Source organism: Symsagittifera roscoffensis, chromosome 7 (genome assembly GCF_963678635.1).
Source record: "Symsagittifera roscoffensis chromosome 7, txSymRosc1.1, whole genome shotgun sequence".
NCBI classification, from domain to species: Eukaryota; Metazoa; Xenacoelomorpha; order Acoela; family Convolutidae; genus Symsagittifera; species Symsagittifera roscoffensis.
The window spans coordinates 24,339,864-24,360,136 of NC_087068.1; the positions used below are offsets into that span (position 1 = coordinate 24,339,864).

At 34.3% G+C, this 20,273-nt stretch overlaps 1 protein-coding gene across 1 annotated transcript in view; it reads left to right on the plus strand.

The window, feature by feature from the left end:
• LOC134850874 (uncharacterized) overlaps window positions 1-20,273 on the plus strand; it is a 44,049-nt gene that overhangs the window by 15,898 nt on the left and 7,878 nt on the right. The window contains exons 8-11 of the mRNA XM_063866632.1: window positions 15,404-15,592; window positions 16,248-16,366; window positions 16,848-16,909; window positions 17,190-17,335. Of these exons, the coding sequence (XP_063722702.1) occupies window positions 15,404-15,592; window positions 16,248-16,366; window positions 16,848-16,909; window positions 17,190-17,335 (516 nt within the window). The remainder of the gene's footprint in view (window positions 1-15,403; window positions 15,593-16,247; window positions 16,367-16,847; window positions 16,910-17,189; window positions 17,336-20,273) is intronic.

A 20,273-nucleotide genomic window follows, 5' to 3' on the forward strand; every position in this document is an offset into this window, starting at 1 on the left:
ATATACCAACAATCATCATCTTGAATAGTAAAATACTAATCAAAGATAAGTACACAAACAAAAAATACAGCTCTAACATTTTTTCAAAGATTAAATAAACAACCACCATTCTTTTCAAAATTTTATCCAATTTATAACCAACAACGGAAACACCTGAAACCACTATCAGGAAATATATATAACTTTTCAATAAAACAAGTTCACCAATATGATAAAAGTCAAAATAAACAACAACTCTTTATATCAGATTTTGAGATTAAACCTATTCATAAGTTTTTCAAAATCACGATTTCATCTATAAAATATTTGAAAAATACGAATTCAGACATCATTTCGCTACACGTGTATAACAATACACCGTATCAAGTAACATTACCCTTAGGACTTTTAGGATATTGCGAAACAAACGCTACAATATCACCCGTACATGAAAAAGCATACCGCGTAAATAATATACTCCAATTATTAGATATTTGTCAATCCACAATTCTTAACGAAGAACTATCCATAAATAACATAATAAGCAATGAAAAGAGAAACACAGATTACTTCACAAAAACACCATATTTTAAACCAACATTCAATATAACAAATTACACAAAAGAACAACAACAATTTTTAACGATGTTTAACTTTGAACACTCGCAAATTACACAAATCGAATTTGACAGACTAGCAAAACAACTGTTAAAATATTCAACAGTCTACGCAACATCAAAATTTGATGTTGGGAAAATCATTTCATCACTCCATCTCCCGTTAAAACCTGACGCAGTTTTCAAAAAACAAAGAGCTAGTAAAGTACCAATTCATTTACATGACAAAGTAAATAGATTACTTGATATTTTAGAACAATACAAAATTATCTCACCAGTAAACAAAGAAGAACAACCAAAAGGTAACACATTTATTAACCCTAATATAATCCTAGCAAAAGGAGAATCATTAAAAATAGTTTTAGACGCTAGATATCTTAATTCACTAATAGACGAATCAAAATGCAATTGGCCTATTGAACCAATAAGTTATTTTTGACAAAAATAAACGGAAAATACTTTACAACCGCAGGTATGAATAGTGCATACAATCAAATGCCACTAGATGAACAATCACGACGTTTAACACAATTTGTTATTGGAAATCAACAATATGAATTCAACCGCCTATTCTATGGAATATCCATAGGACCAGCAGCATTTTCAGCTTTTATGAGCAAAATTTTTAGACCACTAATACTTAAGAAAAACGCAATCACCTATTTAGACGATGTTTTTATGCAATCACAGACAAAAGAAGAAATGTTTACAGTTTTAGAACACTACGAAAATCTGAAAGCCGCCCCCGATAAATCACACTTCTTTTTAACACGAGTTAAATTTTTAGGACATAATATAGAAAGAAACACAATCACTCCATTAAAATCACGCATTGATGCTATTCAAAAACTTCAACCACCAACAAACAAAAAGAAAATCCAAGAATTCCTTGGAATGTTAAATTTCTTAAGCAAGTACGTTTATAAAATGCAATTATATTTAAGACCATTCTATAATATCCTCAGACAACAAAATAATTTTGAATGGACCACTGAACATCAAACACGATTTGAAGAAATTAAAAAGCTTTTAACTGAATAAATTTCAAACACAATCATAGATCCAAATCAACCATTCTATGCGATGTGCGATGCTTCAAATTTTGGCATCGGCGCAGCATTACTACAATCACAGTGATACAAATAAAATGAACCTTATATCAGCAAATTCCCGATTATTCACTCAAGCAGAGCTACGACTCTCAACTCTAATGAGAGAATGTACAGCTATAGTTTATACACTTACAGAATATGAATTTCTGATACTTGGATCAAAACATCCAACAGTTCTATTCACAGATCATAAACCAATCATTTTTCTCTTTACACAAAAGTCAAATCCAAATCACCGAGTTCATAGATTTCAATTAATACTAATGAAATTTCCAAACTTACATATAGTTTGGACAGCAGGAAAGAATCTTGCATTACCAGATACATTAAGTCGAAATACACCACCTGAATTACTTACACGAAAAACTACAGTTGAAATACCCAAAAATATAAAATTTTACCTTGCAAAAGACGAAACATCACCCCGACTAGAATGCAAATATGCAGTAAAAACTGACATTGACCAATCACAAATAAATAACCTACAACACTTCCCACTTTACTTAGATTGCCAAAATAATCACTACGAAGTTGATCTACTTGGAACATCAACTTTCAAACCAATTCCATACTCACAATGGATAAAAAATAACACCCAACAAAAACGAATAAAACACCACTCGCATAAAAAAGACCTTTTTCCGTTAATTGAAAAAGAAAATTTAACTGATAAAATAAATTTATCAGGACCACAAACAAATGATTCAAAATACACAATAAATCAAGTTTTTGACCTCCATGACCCACTTGACACAATTCCTTTATCTAAATTAGAAATTGAAAACATTTTTCTCCCTCCAACAGATAAAATTACAATTAATACCTTGAAACAATATCAAAATCTTGACCCAGTAATTAGACAACTAAAATCATGGCACAAATACAAAACCAAGCCCGTAAAGGCAGATACCACAATTTTAGGAAATAAAACACTCCTCCGATATTTTCGAAAATTTAATAATACAACAATTAATGAAAACACAGACCTTCTAGAATATCACTTAAATGATTCTACAGTTCCCTGTCTCCCTTTAAGTATGATTCTAATAGCTTTTAACATTTCACATACACAAAACATTAAAGGGCACTCTAGATCAGAGAAAACATATTCAAATCTTACACAAAATTTTTATTTTCCAAATGCACCAATTTGGATAAAAGTACTATGCAATGATTGTATAGTATGTCAGCTAAATAAACCTTATCCAAATCAAAAACAAATAGCACAAAAACAAGATTTTAAAGGACAAAGTTTATATTTTAACCACCGTATTTCATTCGATACAAAAGGACCAATTTCATCCTCTGAAGGAAATTCCTACATTATGGTAATTGTTGACGCATTTACACATTATGTAACACTCAACCCAGTACCACATTGTAACGCTTATTATGCTTACACAACACTTTATGAACACTGGGTAGCCAAATTCGGATTACCCGAAATTTTAGTTACAGACAACGGTACAGAGTTCATAAATAATGAAATCATCACACTATGTCATTTATACAACATTAAGCACAAACCGCGTACATCCCATGCACCTTGGACAAACGGTTTAGTCGAAGGTATGAACCGTTCACTACAAGAATATCTTAGATGTATCATAAATGGAAATGATACAAGATACACAGAATGGTCAGTAGATGTAAAATTATTTCCCTTAGCATATAATTCACAAATTACGACAACTCTAGGAATGTCACCATGCGAAATTGTTTTTAATCAAAAGCCACGTAAACCAATTATGTTTACAGCAAACTCTCATAAAAATACACAAGGTCTTTGCCAACCAAATAAAGACTCAATTTGTTATAACCTACCTTTACACAGGCATGATGAAGATCATTTTCATCACCCACAAATCCTTAAATTAGCCTCCGGTACACACACCGAATGGTTTTTAAATAGAGATAAAAAACACAATGAAATTTACCAAAAAGTAACAAAAAAATTGTTACAAAGGCAAAACATTAACGAACAAATAAATTCACGCTTTACACCAGCCTCAGATTTAAAAATTGGAACATTTGTCTTAATACCTAATTTTAATACACAAAAAGGAATTTCTAAAAAATTACAACCCCTTCGTAAAGGACCATACCAAATAATCGCCAAACCGACTGACGTAACATATAAAATCACCGATTCAGACCAAAAAGAAATTGTTCAACATCGAAACAATCTATTACTTTACTACCCAAAAGAATACGCACTACGCGAACTAACTCAATTATATTCTTTCACAGGTTTAAAAGTTATTCAAAATCACCCACATACGGAAAAGGAAATAAATAAACAAAATGACATTTACCTTGAAAAACAAAATAAAAAACCAACTACAACCCAAAACAATACAAAAAAGCTAGATCAAAAAATACCTCAAAAAGAAAGGAAAAATAGAAAAATGATAGAAAAAATTATACCACAAGAACAAGTCGAGGAATCAGAACATAGAGAGTCATCACGACTTAGAAATCAACCACGAAAAAACTACAAAACATTCATCCCACAATCTAAAATATTAAAGAAAGTTGAATTTCAAAAACAGCTTTAATTTTAAAATTAATAATCTTTGCACCTCTGAAACATTTTGAACTTTCATTTTTCAAAATAACATGCTGACAAACACGCAGCGATTCTAGTTCAAAATTAACCAATAGGATTCATTCAATCCGTCACCTTCTATAACTCTAACACAAACCAATTTGACGAAAGATATTAAACTCCAGGCATATCTATAACTATAGCTTTACAACCTCCAGGTCAAAAATAAGCAAACCACTCAAACTTGACAACTAAAATAAATACCACCATAATATCATAACCCTCCCTTATCTAATAACGCAAAGATCAACAATATTTTCCCAACTCAGACCTCAAAAACCCCCCAAACAAAAATGTTAAATTAGCCTAAAGTAAAAGTACGACCATATTAATTTAGCCTAAAGTACAAAAATCTCAAAAATACCCCAGATCACCTGACAAATAAAAATAAAGTAAAAGAAGACCTCCCGAACACCATAAAGTTTGCCCCAACAACTTTTCACAAAACTCAACCCACTTGTCAAAAAACCAATAAATAATTCGACCACACTCAAAAATTGCCCCAAACAACAAAAAATATTCGGCCAAGAAGCCATTTCTTAAATGCTCTTCTCTCGATCAGTCAACACAATTTTCAACATTTTCATAAACTTTTTAACAATATTTAAACTTTTATTCATATTTCTCTTTGATACTTTTGAAGCTTTTATAATAATTTTAATCATTTTTTGCAATATTTTTTTAATTTTCTACTCCCTATTTGAAATATATCTCCAACTTTCCCAAGTCATTGACCATATTCACAGGTACGAAAACCCAAAATTTATTTAAATGATACGAACCATTTTTAGTAGAAGAGATATTTTTTTACTATTTGTAATTTTTATAACATTTTTATCATCCCTAATATTGACAATATGCAAATGTATAAAGAAGGCAATCATAACATTCGCCTTAGCAACAATCCTTGTAATTCTTTTTCTTGAAGAATACTACAATAAACATAAATTTTTTCACTAAAAGAAATCAATCAAAAAACCCTCAAAAATTGCTAACCAACAATCACACAGTCAGTCTTCACCGACAACATCCCAAGAAAACCCGACACTACCTACAACTACCCAAAACCCCCAAACATCTACACGAATTTCTTTCCAAGATAACCCATATACTTTTGAAGAACGACACGCTCGCTTATCTGAACCACTAGAACCAGTTCAGCGACAGGCACCTCTAAGTGAACCAACATATAACTTGTACCCAACACTACCACAAGAATTAAGTAGAATAAGAAATAATAGTCAAAACCAAAATACAGTTGAAATAAATAGACAAATTATACATCCACGACGAAATAGAAATTCTCAAACCCCTCGAGTTCATTTTGATATACCCCAATCCCCATCACCAAGTACTCCAGAAAACCCAATTAGCATATTACCGGAAACCCCTACACTTCTTTCATAACGTAGCACCTCAAGTATACCCTCAGATTACTTAGGTTCAACACCAACATCTCAACAAATACGTGAAAATCCCTTTAACCCCCCAAACCAAACATCACGACTACCATATTGGACGACACAATCATTCACACAAGGTGAACCAAATTTAATAAATGACCCAATAGATATTTCTACGGATACAATAACTTCATCATCACTACCAGAAACATTATCACTACCGTCGACACCATCAATAAGCCAGATTTCACCGACGCCTTTCCCCCTTAAATTTCCAAATAACCTCGGCGCTAGATATCGAGAACAATCATCAACAAATATCCCTTTAAGATTAGATTGGAACACGTTCACAGCACCCCCACCATTATTTGGACAACACCCGGAAAGTAACCGACTCCACAACTGGGCACTTCATAGATTACAGTATAGACAAGATATCCACGAAGACATTCGTGACCATAACATCCAAATACTCCAACAAAATAGTCTACATTTAAAATTTGAAATCACGGTTAAATTAAACAACATTGCTCAACATCCTTACCCATTAAACCCAGCAAATATAACAGCTCAATCGCTACCACCACCATTTATAACTACTGAAGTAATATATAAATACGACAGATATACCAAAAAGACAATTGGTTACATCACATTTTATAACCCGTACTCAGGATTATCATACACATGTATATTCTAAAAATATTGATATTTCTCCAACTCCTTTTTCTAATAATCTCCGATCAGAACATGAATCCTTCTCCCCGCGCAGGACCCCAAGACTTATTAGTAACACATTACGATTGTGAAGAAAATGAACAAAAAAACTACACAAATATGCAATAAATCAAGTATCACAATGCGAAACGGAACCACAAGCTATAGAAACTACAAATGTAATAGCGACACTATATTCAAAAGCCCGAGCAACAACAGTCATAGGATATAAATTTACAGCAACATTTTCCGAAAAGAAAGTACATTGTTCACAAGTTTCAAACGGAAATAAAAACCGACTTGACCACGAATCATTCTACCAAAGTAATATAGAACGACTTCTACATCTAAATCCCGATGATTGTAAAAATGAGCTACTCAGACTAAACATCACAAGAAATAAAAACACCGACAGAAAAATAGTATATTTTCAAGTCTTTGCCGATTCTGTACATCAAGCAGAACTTGAAAGATATCAAGGACATATAAAATTAGATGAAAAATACCCATACAACGGCGCACACGGAAGATTAACTTATGACATACACGATAAGCACTGGATACAACACACATTGGTATAAATAATCCATCAAACTGCAAAGCAGACACAAAAAATAAAGGATATCAAGAAATAATGTTTTTCGATTGGAAAATACAACTCGAAAAAATACTCACACGAGATTTATCTGACAACACAATGATCTATCAAGGAATTAGACTACCTTGTAAAAACGATCAAGGTTATTGTGATCCTACAACACGGACACAAGCAACAATTGTTTGGTTTCCCGAAGATACATGTACAACATTTCAAGTAGCAAAAATACACGCTCGAATGATAAAATTTCACGAAAAATATTTTATACAATCAATTCCATATGAACAAGTCAATCCATCACGAAAACAAAGTACTGATTTTCGAAATATCCATAATATAGAAAATAAATTAACACGTTTTCAAATATATCAAGAAACAGAAATCGCATGCAAATACAGGAACCCACTTCACAAAACACAATATTCTGAAATATTAGTTGAATACGAAAAAGGTTTCGATATGACCACTGGAAAAATAAAAATTGACCCTTATGCCACAGGTCATCCTCTACACGAAGGAACATCAAATATACCAGTTAACTTTCAAAAAAGTAATGGTCAACCTGGTGGACATCTAAAGCCACATGACACTAGAAGCACACGTTTACAAGAACTATCACTAATGAATAATTCTTATTTTGGTAATATCCACTATGATATCCACTTAGATATGAAGTTAGACTACACGATTAGTCGAAATTTTCAAGAAATGTCACTCTCCGAATTAGAAACACTTCACCAACTATGCGAATTAGAAAGGACACAAATCCTACAATCACTTGCACTAGCAGTGTTAAAAATACTCTACGCAGGATATTTACTATCAGGAAATAGATCAAATTTTCTAGACTACGAAGGAAACATTTTATGGTTTTATACTTGTACCAAAAAAGTATCACCACTATATGTTTTTGAAGATAAAAGATGCTATAAAAGAATCCCTATCTTTTACAAAAATAAGGTACATTTTGTTGACACACTTTCAAGACGAACATATTTTTGGGATACCGCAGTCCCATGTGGATCAGAAAATAGCCACAATGTAGAACAATTGAACCCTGATGAAGATAAATATTATCTTCTTACCCCATACCCCACATTAATGCAATCACTCAAAAAATTTTCACCCGAAAGCATCAGAGCTATTGCTCGTAACCCAAATATCGATTTACAATCAATTGGAATATATTCAAAATCCGATATCCAACACCACATTAGAACACAACAATTCCAGGAATTACTAACACAAATGGACACTATACAAAGACAATCAATTGACCAAAACTTACGCAAACTTGCCGAAACCGCAGGATTTGTAGATATCTATACACAAGATTATAGCGGATATTTGAAAGACATTAAAGACTATATATATCTAAACGGTGAAAAATACAGACCACAAGATATTTCACCTATAAATATTTTTAGCTTTGTTACACTAAAAAATGAAATTCTCGATTTTCTAGGATGGCCCTATTACATCTTAGAAAAATTAACCATCCTATACGCAATGTTTAACTTTATAGGATTTCTTTTTTCACTTTTAAAAGGAATCTATAACACATGCGCTATACACACACAAGTAAATAGACAAGCAAGTGTAGCACGCATACTATTTGCAGGATTTTTTGGAATTTTTTCATCATCAATTAACAAAATTCTTCTAGACGCACAAATCAAAGAATATAATACAAAAATAGCGACAACACAGAACACATACAACGAAGAACATAATAACATAGAAGTAACGCCTACAGCACCACAGTTGCCACCCCTACCACATAACCATCCATTATCCTTAGTCCCACGTAATTTCCGAAACCTAGCAATAACACATAACCCAAATTTTAGACCAAACATATCGCAAAGTCCCATACAACATATAATGACACATCATTCACAAAATGATAATACATATGAACAAATTATAGAACAACCCCATACCACCGCTTTTCAGTCTCAAAATAATAATTTTTTTAGCCCACTATGAGCCGACAACTTGGATCCCTACACCGCTCAAATTCCCATCCAACCAACCTCAACACTCCAATCACAATAATCCCACTTTTTGCTTTCCCGCCACCCGATTTTCCAACTATTAATATAACGTCAAGCATGAATTCGGATACTAATTCAGATATTTCAGTTTTATACTCCATTTCACAACTCAATAACCCTAACATAGAAACCCCTGACGAATTTGCAGACTCCGAACCATCTCCATCCAATAATTTTCAAACCAACTCCTCAGGTTTTTCAAAGCCCCCTTTTCAACCGATCCCACTAAATAATCCACTCCCGTCCGTTTCTACTCCCTCTTATGCTTCACAAGTAACCCCAACCTATTCTCCATTTCATTCCGACCGATCATCTAATTCTCCCGATACTCCCCAAATCTCCCAAGAACTTGATAATTTTATCACCCTACAACAACAGCTAATACACCCTAACACCCTCACTATAAATCAAATTTCATCCACAATAGAATCCTCAAACCCACCTACTCCTACACCCTCCTCAGCCTATACTGCATCGTTAGCACAATCATCCACATCCACCGAATCATCAAATAGCAACAACCGAGCTTATCGCACTTTCAAAAGAAAATTCCCAAACCATCCATTCCCGACCAAACCAGGAACAGCCTGCGAGTATATTAATCATCCACACCACACCAACACGAAAGATTTTCTAGCAATCACCTTACCTTCATTCCCACAATATACTTTAAACACACCTAACGACACTAACGACACACGTAGTTTTGTAGATGAACATGTTTTAATGCCTACACTTCATTGGACAACATATTATCATTTTACTAATCCCCTTTGCTTGCCATTATCTAATACTCATAACGATATAGAAAGGAATAAAGATATGCTGTATCGACTCACCACACCACTAACACATAGACAATTTACTTATATAGGATATAAAAAATCACTAAAAACATTCACTGCACCCCGAGCTAACGAATTTACAATAGAATATTACGACCATAATATCATCCGAACTAATCAAGACCAATTTTTAGATGACGACCGCTTCGCTAACCCACAACTAACAGAAAAATTCTTCATAAAAACATCATATGTATTCACACTCAATATTTTTGATAGAAAATACGATCACATCATTTCTGAAGCACTAACTGATATGCAAGCTTACAAAAGTTTTAAAGAAAAATTTCAATTATTTTCACTAACCTTTCACTTCCTTGCACCACATGAACGCGATTTGCACTGTTCACACGACATTATGTTACGCACTAAACAGACTCACACATATACATACTATCGCTTCACACTATCTAAAGCCACATGACACTAGAAGCACACGTTTACAAGAACTATCACTAATGAATAATTCTTATTTTGGTAATATCCACTATGATATCCACTTAGATATGAAGTTAGACTACACGATTAGTCGAAATTTTCAAGAAATGTCACTCTCCGAATTAGAAACACTTCACCAACTATGCGAATTAGAAAGGACACAAATCCTACAATCACTTGCACTAGCAGTGTTAAAAATACTCTACGCAGGATATTTACTATCAGGAAATAGATCAAATTTTCTAGACTACGAAGGAAACATTTTATGGTTTTATACTTGTACCAAAAAAGTATCACCACTATATGTTTTTGAAGATAAAAGATGCTATAAAAGAATCCCTATCTTTTACAAAAATAAGGTACATTTTGTTGACACACTTTCAAGACGAACATATTTTTGGGATACCGCAGTCCCATGTGGATCAGAAAATAGCCATCCATTCCCGACCAAACCAGGAACAGCCTGCGAGTATATTAATCATCCACACCACACCAACACGAAAGATTTTCTAGCAATCACCTTACCTTCATTCCCACAATATACTTTAAACACACCTAACGACACTAACGACACACGTAGTTTTGTAGATGAACATGTTTTAATGCCTACACTTCATTGGACAACATATTATCATTTTACTAATCCCCTTTGCTTGCCATTATCTAATACTCATAACGATATAGAAAGGAATAAAGATATGCTGTATCGACTCACCACACCACTAACACATAGACAATTTACTTATATAGGATATAAAAAATCACTAAAAACATTCACTGCACCCCGAGCTAACGAATTTACAATAGAATATTACGACCATAATATCATCCGAACTAATCAAGACCAATTTTTAGATGACGACCGCTTCGCTAACCCACAACTAACAGAAAAATTCTTCATAAAAACATCATATGTATTCACACTCAATATTTTTGATAGAAAATACGATCACATCATTTCTGAAGCACTAACTGATATGCAAGCTTACAAAAGTTTTAAAGAAAAATTTCAATTATTTTCACTAACCTTTCACTTCCTTGCACCACATGAACGCGATTTGCACTGTTCACACGACATTATGTTACGCACTAAACAGACTCACACATATACATACTATCGCTTCATACAAAATCATTTTGATCTACATACTCCATCAAGACAACCACACCATCGTTTTCAGTTTCTTAACTCGAAGTACACTTCACCATTTTTTCTAAATTTCACCTATTGCATCAAAGATACTAACCTCCACGGCATCCTCCGCAATTATGACCCAATAACACAAATGTATATATTTTGTCCCATCACGAAGACCTTTAATGCTGAAGAATCCAGACCCTTCCTTATCCCACATGAATTTATCCAACCTATAGAAATCCCTATATTAGAATTTATTCACAATACTAAATACAATCACAAAATATATAATCTCATTCAAAACACACCTTATGAGTTTGCAGTAGGCACCGAAGAACTAAAAACTATTAAAGCACTTCAATTGCTTTGGCCACTGCTCCAAACTAAAAACATCATTCGCATACTAGCAAAATTACTAACAAATTCAGACATGATACACGACATCTTCCCCCACGGTTTTTTCCCAGACGATTAACAGGTAAGTATAATTTCAAATATTCTTTACTAATAAATTTAAATTAATACTAACCATTCTTTACTCATGTTTCTTTTAGATTTTTAGTCTTCATACCACGATCATCTGCAAAAAACAAAAAAGAAAAATAAAAAATAAACTTGTTAAAATTCTTCTAAACTTCATTAATATTTTCCACAAGATAATCTGATAAAATTTATACCAAATGTAAAAAATTAATTTATAAATTATTCCCCCATAATGCAGTAAAATTAATTATGATGAAAATTTATAACTATAAATTTCCCCCAAAACTAGCAGTAAAATTGAAATTCTATGTAATAAATTAATAAAATGAAAATTCAGTACTAACTTTTGATATTTTCATTCACTCGCACAAGAATTTTATCCAAACTCGCACAGCTCGCCCACGAAGAATTGTTTAAATAATGAATTTCAGTTTCAAGTTTTCACACTCAACAACTCTAACACACGATAACAAGTTTCAAACTTTCCTTTAACCCGGTTGGAAAGGAATTATATACTAAACCAAACTAACCAACGCAGCTTACTAAACACCACAAGTCATAAAATAACAGCATGACTAAGAAAAGAAAACCAACGGTACCCAAACCGGATTAACCCAGTTTAAAACTGGATAATTTATTCTTTTGAAGACTATTATGAAGTCTAAGAAAGAAATAATAAAACACAAAAAAGTCGAAAGACAAACCCATAACAAAAACAATTTGATTTTTGAAAAAAGGACACAACCAAAGGAACATAAAGAAAGACCAACACAAATCCAACATAAAACGTTATCACATAACAGGACCTCTCAAAGAAACCGCACGAAATCATACTCCCACTCCTGGCCTAACCCACCAGAGAGGACGTCCTGAGCATGCTCTATAGCCGGCCTAACCCACCGCGCTACATCCACGCTTTGTGACCACACTTCTATTTTTAATAAGAGGTACTCAAGGGTGAGTAACTCTTCAAAATAACCGAACTAAAACAAAATGCTTTTGTGAAAACAACTAACTAAATTCATAATTAAAAAAACTGAACTAATAAAAATTTTATAAAATGTAAATCATACCTTGCAGTATATAGATCAGCACACAACAACAAAGACGAACATCCAAAGACAAAATGACCCCACTATACTCGAACAAGAATGGCTAACCACAACCGATATGCCGTCCACAATCACAACTCAAAGGATTTAGAGTACGACTTGACTTCGCAGAAAAGGACTTCATTGAACTAGACCAATGACCACCTCGATGTTCAAGTATACGTACAGATCCGAGTTACAAGGCATCCCCTCCACGCACAATTTCCACGCCATTCCCAGACGAGGTTGAACACAAAACAAGTTCTCTACATAATACAGAAAAACCCGTCATAGCAAACCATTTTGAAATCAGATTGATTTCGTTGGGAAACACAGTCGTTGTCACAAGAAGACACAACGATTGATGCCCCTAACTCCAGCGTCCTGGAACTTCTCTAACAAGAGGAACCGGACAAGAATACGATGTTCGCCAAATACCAACGTTCATCATCCATCCTTTGAATTGCAGAAAGATAATTCTAAAAAACTCTGTAAAACCCGGATGGGTGGAACCTGATCTAAACTATATTTTATGATTGGATAAATTAGATATTTTACCACTGTAAAGTATTTAATATTAACCAATCATGATCCATCTAACTAACAACCCACTTATTTGTAAGTGCTGAAATTACTTGTAATTTCAGCACCAGAGAGATTTGAATTTAACTTAGAAATTAGTTGTCTCTCCAAGAGAACTTCAGCAGCCGCAACAAACCAGTATACTCTAGATCTATTGAGCCTAGCAGAGACTAGTTAAACACCCTGAGACTAGAAAGTATAAGAGTAAGATTAGGATCGGTATTAGACTAAGAAGTTGCACGAATCTATCCGGCCGAAAATAAGATAGCGTGACGAGCAGACGGTGTACCCTATCCGAAATTACTCTATGAGTTAACCACATAAGAAATAACTCACTTATTTAAGATAAACGCTCGAATAAAAAAAGTTCATGCAACTTAATGAAAAACTGCAAAAAAATAATTTCATGGCTCCAATAACCGAATCACTTATTTAAGTATCAGTGAATTAGGGGAGAAATCATAAACAAAGCTTGTTTAAAACACTTCGCAGACTTCTCATGTGTGTGTCATCAAACGTACTAGACATTTTTATGCGTCGTGCTGAGCCTTTATAACCGGGTACTTGATTTTTCCCTTGAATATCTGTGTTCACAGGATTCATCTACGGGTCTCCTTCATTGAAAATAATCAAACAGAAATTATTATTTTATGGTTTGATTATAACGATCAGTCCGATTCAAGTTCTTCTTCTTATGTTAGTTTTAATTTTACCAACTCGATTTTAAATCTTGTGAATCTAGAATTTCAATACTCGATAAAATTTTTGGCTTAATTGGTTTCGCCGTGTGTAATATCGTCTTTGTTACCTAATATTGGTTCTTTTATGAGTAAAAGGGTTTTATTGTGCGTGATTATGTGTGTTTGTTGGGGGAGGGAGGCTTGGTTTTTAGGGCTTATTGAATTTTTTCTGCCCCGAGGGTTTCTACTCCGGTGTTTTCGGCTTTGTTACTGCTTGATAATTTTTCTCTCGATACAAGTTTTATTTTTGGTTGCCTTGTCATATTTTTTTGTCAAAATTATCCTTTTTGTTCTGATAGATATACGTTTTTCGACTTTTTGATTTTTTTTGAATAGCAGTTGTCTTGAATTGTATCGTAAGTGGTGCGAATCTCAGCTTCGCAACTGTTAAAGCCAGTTAATCAAAATGCCCTAATTATTTCGCAAATCAGAAGTCGCAAAACAAATACTTGAATCTGACATCTGGTCAATAAATATGTTTTCAGTGTTTCTGCAATATAAATTCTTGGTTTATTGGAGTTTCATTAATATTTTGGTAAACTACCTGATTTTATAAATATCCCTTCTTTTTTCGCTCAAAATATTGATTCGTCTTCAAAGGTTTCGACTAGTCTTGTATCAGCTTATTCGCCTCATATTGCGTCGTCTGAAGGGCGATAACAAATTGTATGTCTGTGTGTGCTAGGGAATGTGAAGTGTGAAAACTTTTGAAAATGTTTGTAGCTCAAAATTTATTTGGAGAAATTTTTTTCGACTCAACTCAACCGTGAAATTTTTTTTCGAACGCGTTGATTTTGTTCTTTAGGCTAGCTTTCATGTGTTTTGTATTGGGAATAGTGCGAAGCTCTGATTCGCCTCTGTGTTCGTTTTTTTAGTTATAGCCTCGAAATTGACTTCAGTCAGCCGGCTACACGGGTTACTATTTGGGGTGTTCGAAACAATCTCGAGCACATGCGAATTATATCATTTGATTTGTGATTTTTTTTGCGTTGCAGCTGCGCGTGAGAGTCTGAATGTGATGTTCGAAGATGTGAGCAAGAAGGTGAAGGGCAGTCAGGAGAGCGAGAGAGCAGAAGTTGAGCAGAGGATCAGCAGACAGAGGAGGGACATCATAGCTGTCTACAAGGGAAGAGGCAGGTTGATATGGGTCAGAGATGGTGGCGACAACAACAGCAGTTCAAGAGGTCTGTCCTTACTTAAATACTCGGTCTCAGTCTTTTTCCCTGTGAGTTGCTAGCTTATAATAGTTTGATTGAAAAAAAAACAGTAATGATTGAATAAACTGACTTGATCACATGTTTCATTTAACCACTCAAGTCCCAGAATAATTTTTCATTAAAATGGTTGGCTGTTTCCATGTGAGTTACTAACTTATGATATATTATTATAAGCTAGCAACTGTAATAATAATAACAACCAATTATTAAAAATAATTGTTGTTTCTGTGAGTCGCTGAGGATTTATGAAAAGCTATCCAGTCTGTTTAAGCATAGTCCGTTTCTCTATTTTACTCACATGAAAACAAGATGTTGTATGAAATGGTTTATAAAACATCTGCGAGCAAGTCCGTTACTCCGATAAGCATTAATATTAACCTGTGACTGCTTTGAATCTACGCTGAAGTCGGGCTAACTCTTCTTGGTAATTTTGCGTGTTTTATAGATTCCAAAAAAGGAAAGTTTTGCTGTGGCTAGGAAAGTCATTGGAGTGTATAAATTACATGGTAAAATTAGAGAAGACAGCGCTCTGGTTGAGTTTTTTTATTGAATATACAAGAAATAAGAAGTTTTAATTTTGAATGTATCGCTCTGTTCAAATTGATTGTTTTTTTTTTACCAGCTGAAGGTGGTCAATCTTCGAGGGTGAATGAGGAGGATGTGAATGAGTTGAACAGACAGATCAAAGCACTCACCGCCTCAGTCCACAAGGAGATGCTCATGCAGAAGGAACACTCGGCTGTGAGTAGTCGGCCGAACAAGTGCAATGTTGTTGTTGCTGTTTTCAAAATTAGCAGGAGAATTTCTGGGCCTTTTTTGGTCACGTGCTTATTACAATTGCACTCATTAAACGTTCCCTTTACCCCTCCCCCCCTCCCCCGGCACCATATGCTGTCCATACTCTCGGCAAAGCACTCTGTCAAAAGTATCAGGGAAACATGCATTATGGCAATAAAGTGGAAAAGTGGAATGGTTCATTCCTCATTTACGCTGTTTAGCAAATGATTTTGAAGAATGTTTCGTTCCAATTTCGTCAAATTATTTTTCAGCCTCAACACTTCCCAACATGGGTATTTAGAGAAAAAACTTGATTTTGTTCATATTTTTACTTCTCTTTTAATCTGCCAAATTATCTGATCTGCTAATCATTGTCTGTCAGTTTCTACCGTTAGTACCTAAATTCGCGTCGTTTTCTCTGTGTTGAGTGGTGACTGTGTTTCAGCTGACCAAACAGCTTGTTCTGAGCTTCCTCAATATCCAAGGCATCCTTTTCACAGGAATAGGGTAAGTTATCTTCTAAATCATTTTGATGTATTGAAATAAGCTCATACTTATTTTTCACTGCTTTAGTATGAAAAGTTCAAGTTCTACAGGAGTCATTTTTATCAAAATGATTAGGGTTACTAGAAACTTGCTCAGCTTTATTGTAATGCGACTCGTTTCGTTTCGAGAGATCATTTTGAATATTTTATACGAAGAAATGTTTTTCAAGTCTGAGATTGATTTGTATACAAATACCAATGCCATTATTAATGTTTTAAAAGTATCTCGCTGATATTTTTAGTCTGGATGGGTTTGGTGGTCTGTGTTCACAGACGGAGGAGGAGTTCAAGATTCTACTGAGTCACAGGCCAGTGAGCATGCCAGACGAGAGACTCATCCAACTCATCATCATCAACATATTCGCCATCTACAACACATCCAAACGAGGTCAGGCTTTAACCTCACTTACACGGCGTACATTCTCAAGTCGTACTGCTACTTTCCCCATTATGAATTCTAGCAATGAAAGTATACTTCTGATCATTTAAATAAAATACCGGAAAAATGCGCTGGAGTTTACCACCAAAGCTGCTTATTGTTTTTGTTCTGTGGGTTGATTCCATACTTGCGGGAAAAGCAAAACACCTAAATATTTTGTCTTGAAATTTAAATTTAAGCAAATTCATATATGAGTTCATATGTTTTAATGTTAGCGAATTTATAATGTTAGAGTGATTTTAAGTTTGAGAGTTCATTAAAGTTTTAAACAATCGATAGCGTAATTGTTTAAAAACATCCTAAATTCAAGTTAGAAATAGCTTTTTTTTGTGGAAGAGATGCTCTTGTTGATAACATGTTTGCTAATAACATGAGTCCTTATAATACCAGTTAGTTCAAACAAGAAAATTGTTAATCCAGATACTTTATGCCATTATTGCGACACAAAGAACCAACATTGAATGGCGCCATCATAAGAAAAGTTGAGTTCAATCAATAAAAGCACTTAACATGCTAGGCCATATCAGTGAAAAAAAGAAATTTCTTTGCAATGTCCGATTTTGTTCAAACACGATTTGATTTTTCGCGGTTTGAATTTGATTTTTTTTACTTCAGTTCATTTCCATTGTTACAAGGAAGCAAACCCCCTATCGAAAAGCAAAAGTGTGAAAGTCACGTAAAACACGATCGGCTTCTAGTTTCGAAAGTGGATTTTGTTTTTCAGTAGATTTCCCAGCGGAATAAAAACTTTACCTAGTGATCCAGTTTTCTCAAATTGGGTCAATTTAATCAAAAAAGTGTCAACCATTAATTCTGCTTCAAATTCATTGAGCTTGAAGACCGTATATTTTTCAGTTTGAAATTCGAAAGTTGAAGTTTTTCGAAAAAAAATAAGTCCGGTTTTTCGAGTTCTTTGCGTTCATGACTCTTTTCTAACTGCCTGTTGGCTATTACACTTGGGTAATAGACTTGTTTTTACTGTAAATAACTTTGTTCACAGGAATCATCTACTAAACCCCCTGTTTGGAAGTACTCCAACAGATACATTTTGAGCATGTTTGCTTTCTTAATATGCGTTCTATTCGAAATTTGCTTTTTATGTTGGTTGTCGTTTCACTGTTGGCTATGTTCATAAGAGGAGGCTCGAATTAGCAAATACGAGAAAATCGATTTTCGATCTACCTGCCAGACAGCTTTTCAATCTTCTTTTAGACCTTCACATTGTGAACTGTAACTTGAGTGTGAATTATGTGCGATGAAATAAAGTTGATTACACTTGAGAGACTTTTTTTCCCGTGAACAACTTCTCCTGCAAATCTGTAAGGAATTGTGAAGTTGCTTCATAAGTGAACATTAGCAACTTCGAGACATCTCACGTGGCATAGAGGTAACGCGATTTGTTTTGTTTCGGTATGTTGAAATAGCAAATTTTTCTCGCGAAAAATTGAATTGTCTTTCGTTTGTCTGCTCACTTGCCAAATTTTCATGTTCTATCAGTAATTTTCGCTGTAGATACAATTTTTTTTGTTATTTATAAAAGCTTTTAGACCTGGCCTTGTGTACTTGCTTTGGTTTTCCTTCAAGGATATTGCGACCCTACAACTCGTACACAAGCAACAATTGTTTGGTTTCCTGAAGACACTTGTACAACTTTCCAGAATTGATGAGCTTTGTTCTGACTCTTATTTAGGTCGCAATGATTTTTGTTACGTTTTTCCCCAGGAAAAGTCTTAAAATTTGTTCAGACTGAAATGTACTTATTCGCAGTTTGACTTACGGTTTCTTCACGCTTGCGATTAGCAAGCGTTATCAAACCGGAATATGGACTTTTTTCGTGTTGATTTTTTGTGTTGACAACGTGTTTTGCAGAATCACTTGTATCTTGGCTCATAATGAATTCAAATTTCTATGCGTGTCCGGCCTTTAGCCTGCAGGTGAAGAATACGCCTGGGAGGGCAAAGGTAGTGGGTTCGAATCTGACCAGGAGCTTTTTTCAAGCTGAAAATATTCCTTATCCAAAAAAGTGTCGGCCTATAGATTGTCGGCTTATGTTTTGTCGGCTTAGTTGTCACATCGGAGATTTATTTTTTTGTACGCAGTCTAATCAATTTCAGTATTTTCATTTACTCCCGCGGTTTCTATTTTTTAGCCTTGACTTCGTATATTTTGCTGTTTTTTTTTCTCAATTAGAAACTTTTTTCGGCTTGTTTTTTATTGGCTTAGTGACCTAATTGAGCAGCCGTGGTCGAGTGGGTTAGGCACATATCTCTCAACACGAGGGTCATGCGTTCGAATGCCGCTTCGATCACGGCTGGAGGTGTCCCCGTGTCATCCGCCTCCTCAAGGTGGGACCGGCTGCGGCAAAATGGATGACATCTCCCCCTCGCCCAAGGTTGGCCCTGCACTGCGCAGGAAGGGGGCTAATAAAAAAAGTGGCCTAATTTGGGGTCATTTCAAAGGTAGCAATAATTTATGCCCATTCCTGGTGGCACAAAATGTTAAAAAATTTTAGACTAGACTTTATAGTTGAAAGTTTTTCATGACAACAATTATATTTTTTCTTGTGGAAATTGTTTCGCCGGCTCAGTTGCCGTTTTGAATTTTTTTTTGAATTTTCATTTATTCTCGACGCGTTTTCCTTAAATAGAACATGATTACAGACAACATTTTGAATTTTTTAAATTATAGATTTTCAAAGTGTTTCTTACCTTTTTTTTGCATTTAGTGGCTGTCTTTTCCTCTCTGCTAGCTTGCACTGCTATTTTTATGTTGTATCGCAAGTGGTGCGAAGATCTGCTTCGTCTTTGTGTTTTAAGTTAGTTCTGTTCCTGCGTTGAAAAGAAAAAACGCGATCGACATCTAGTTTCGAAAGTGGAATTTAATTTTC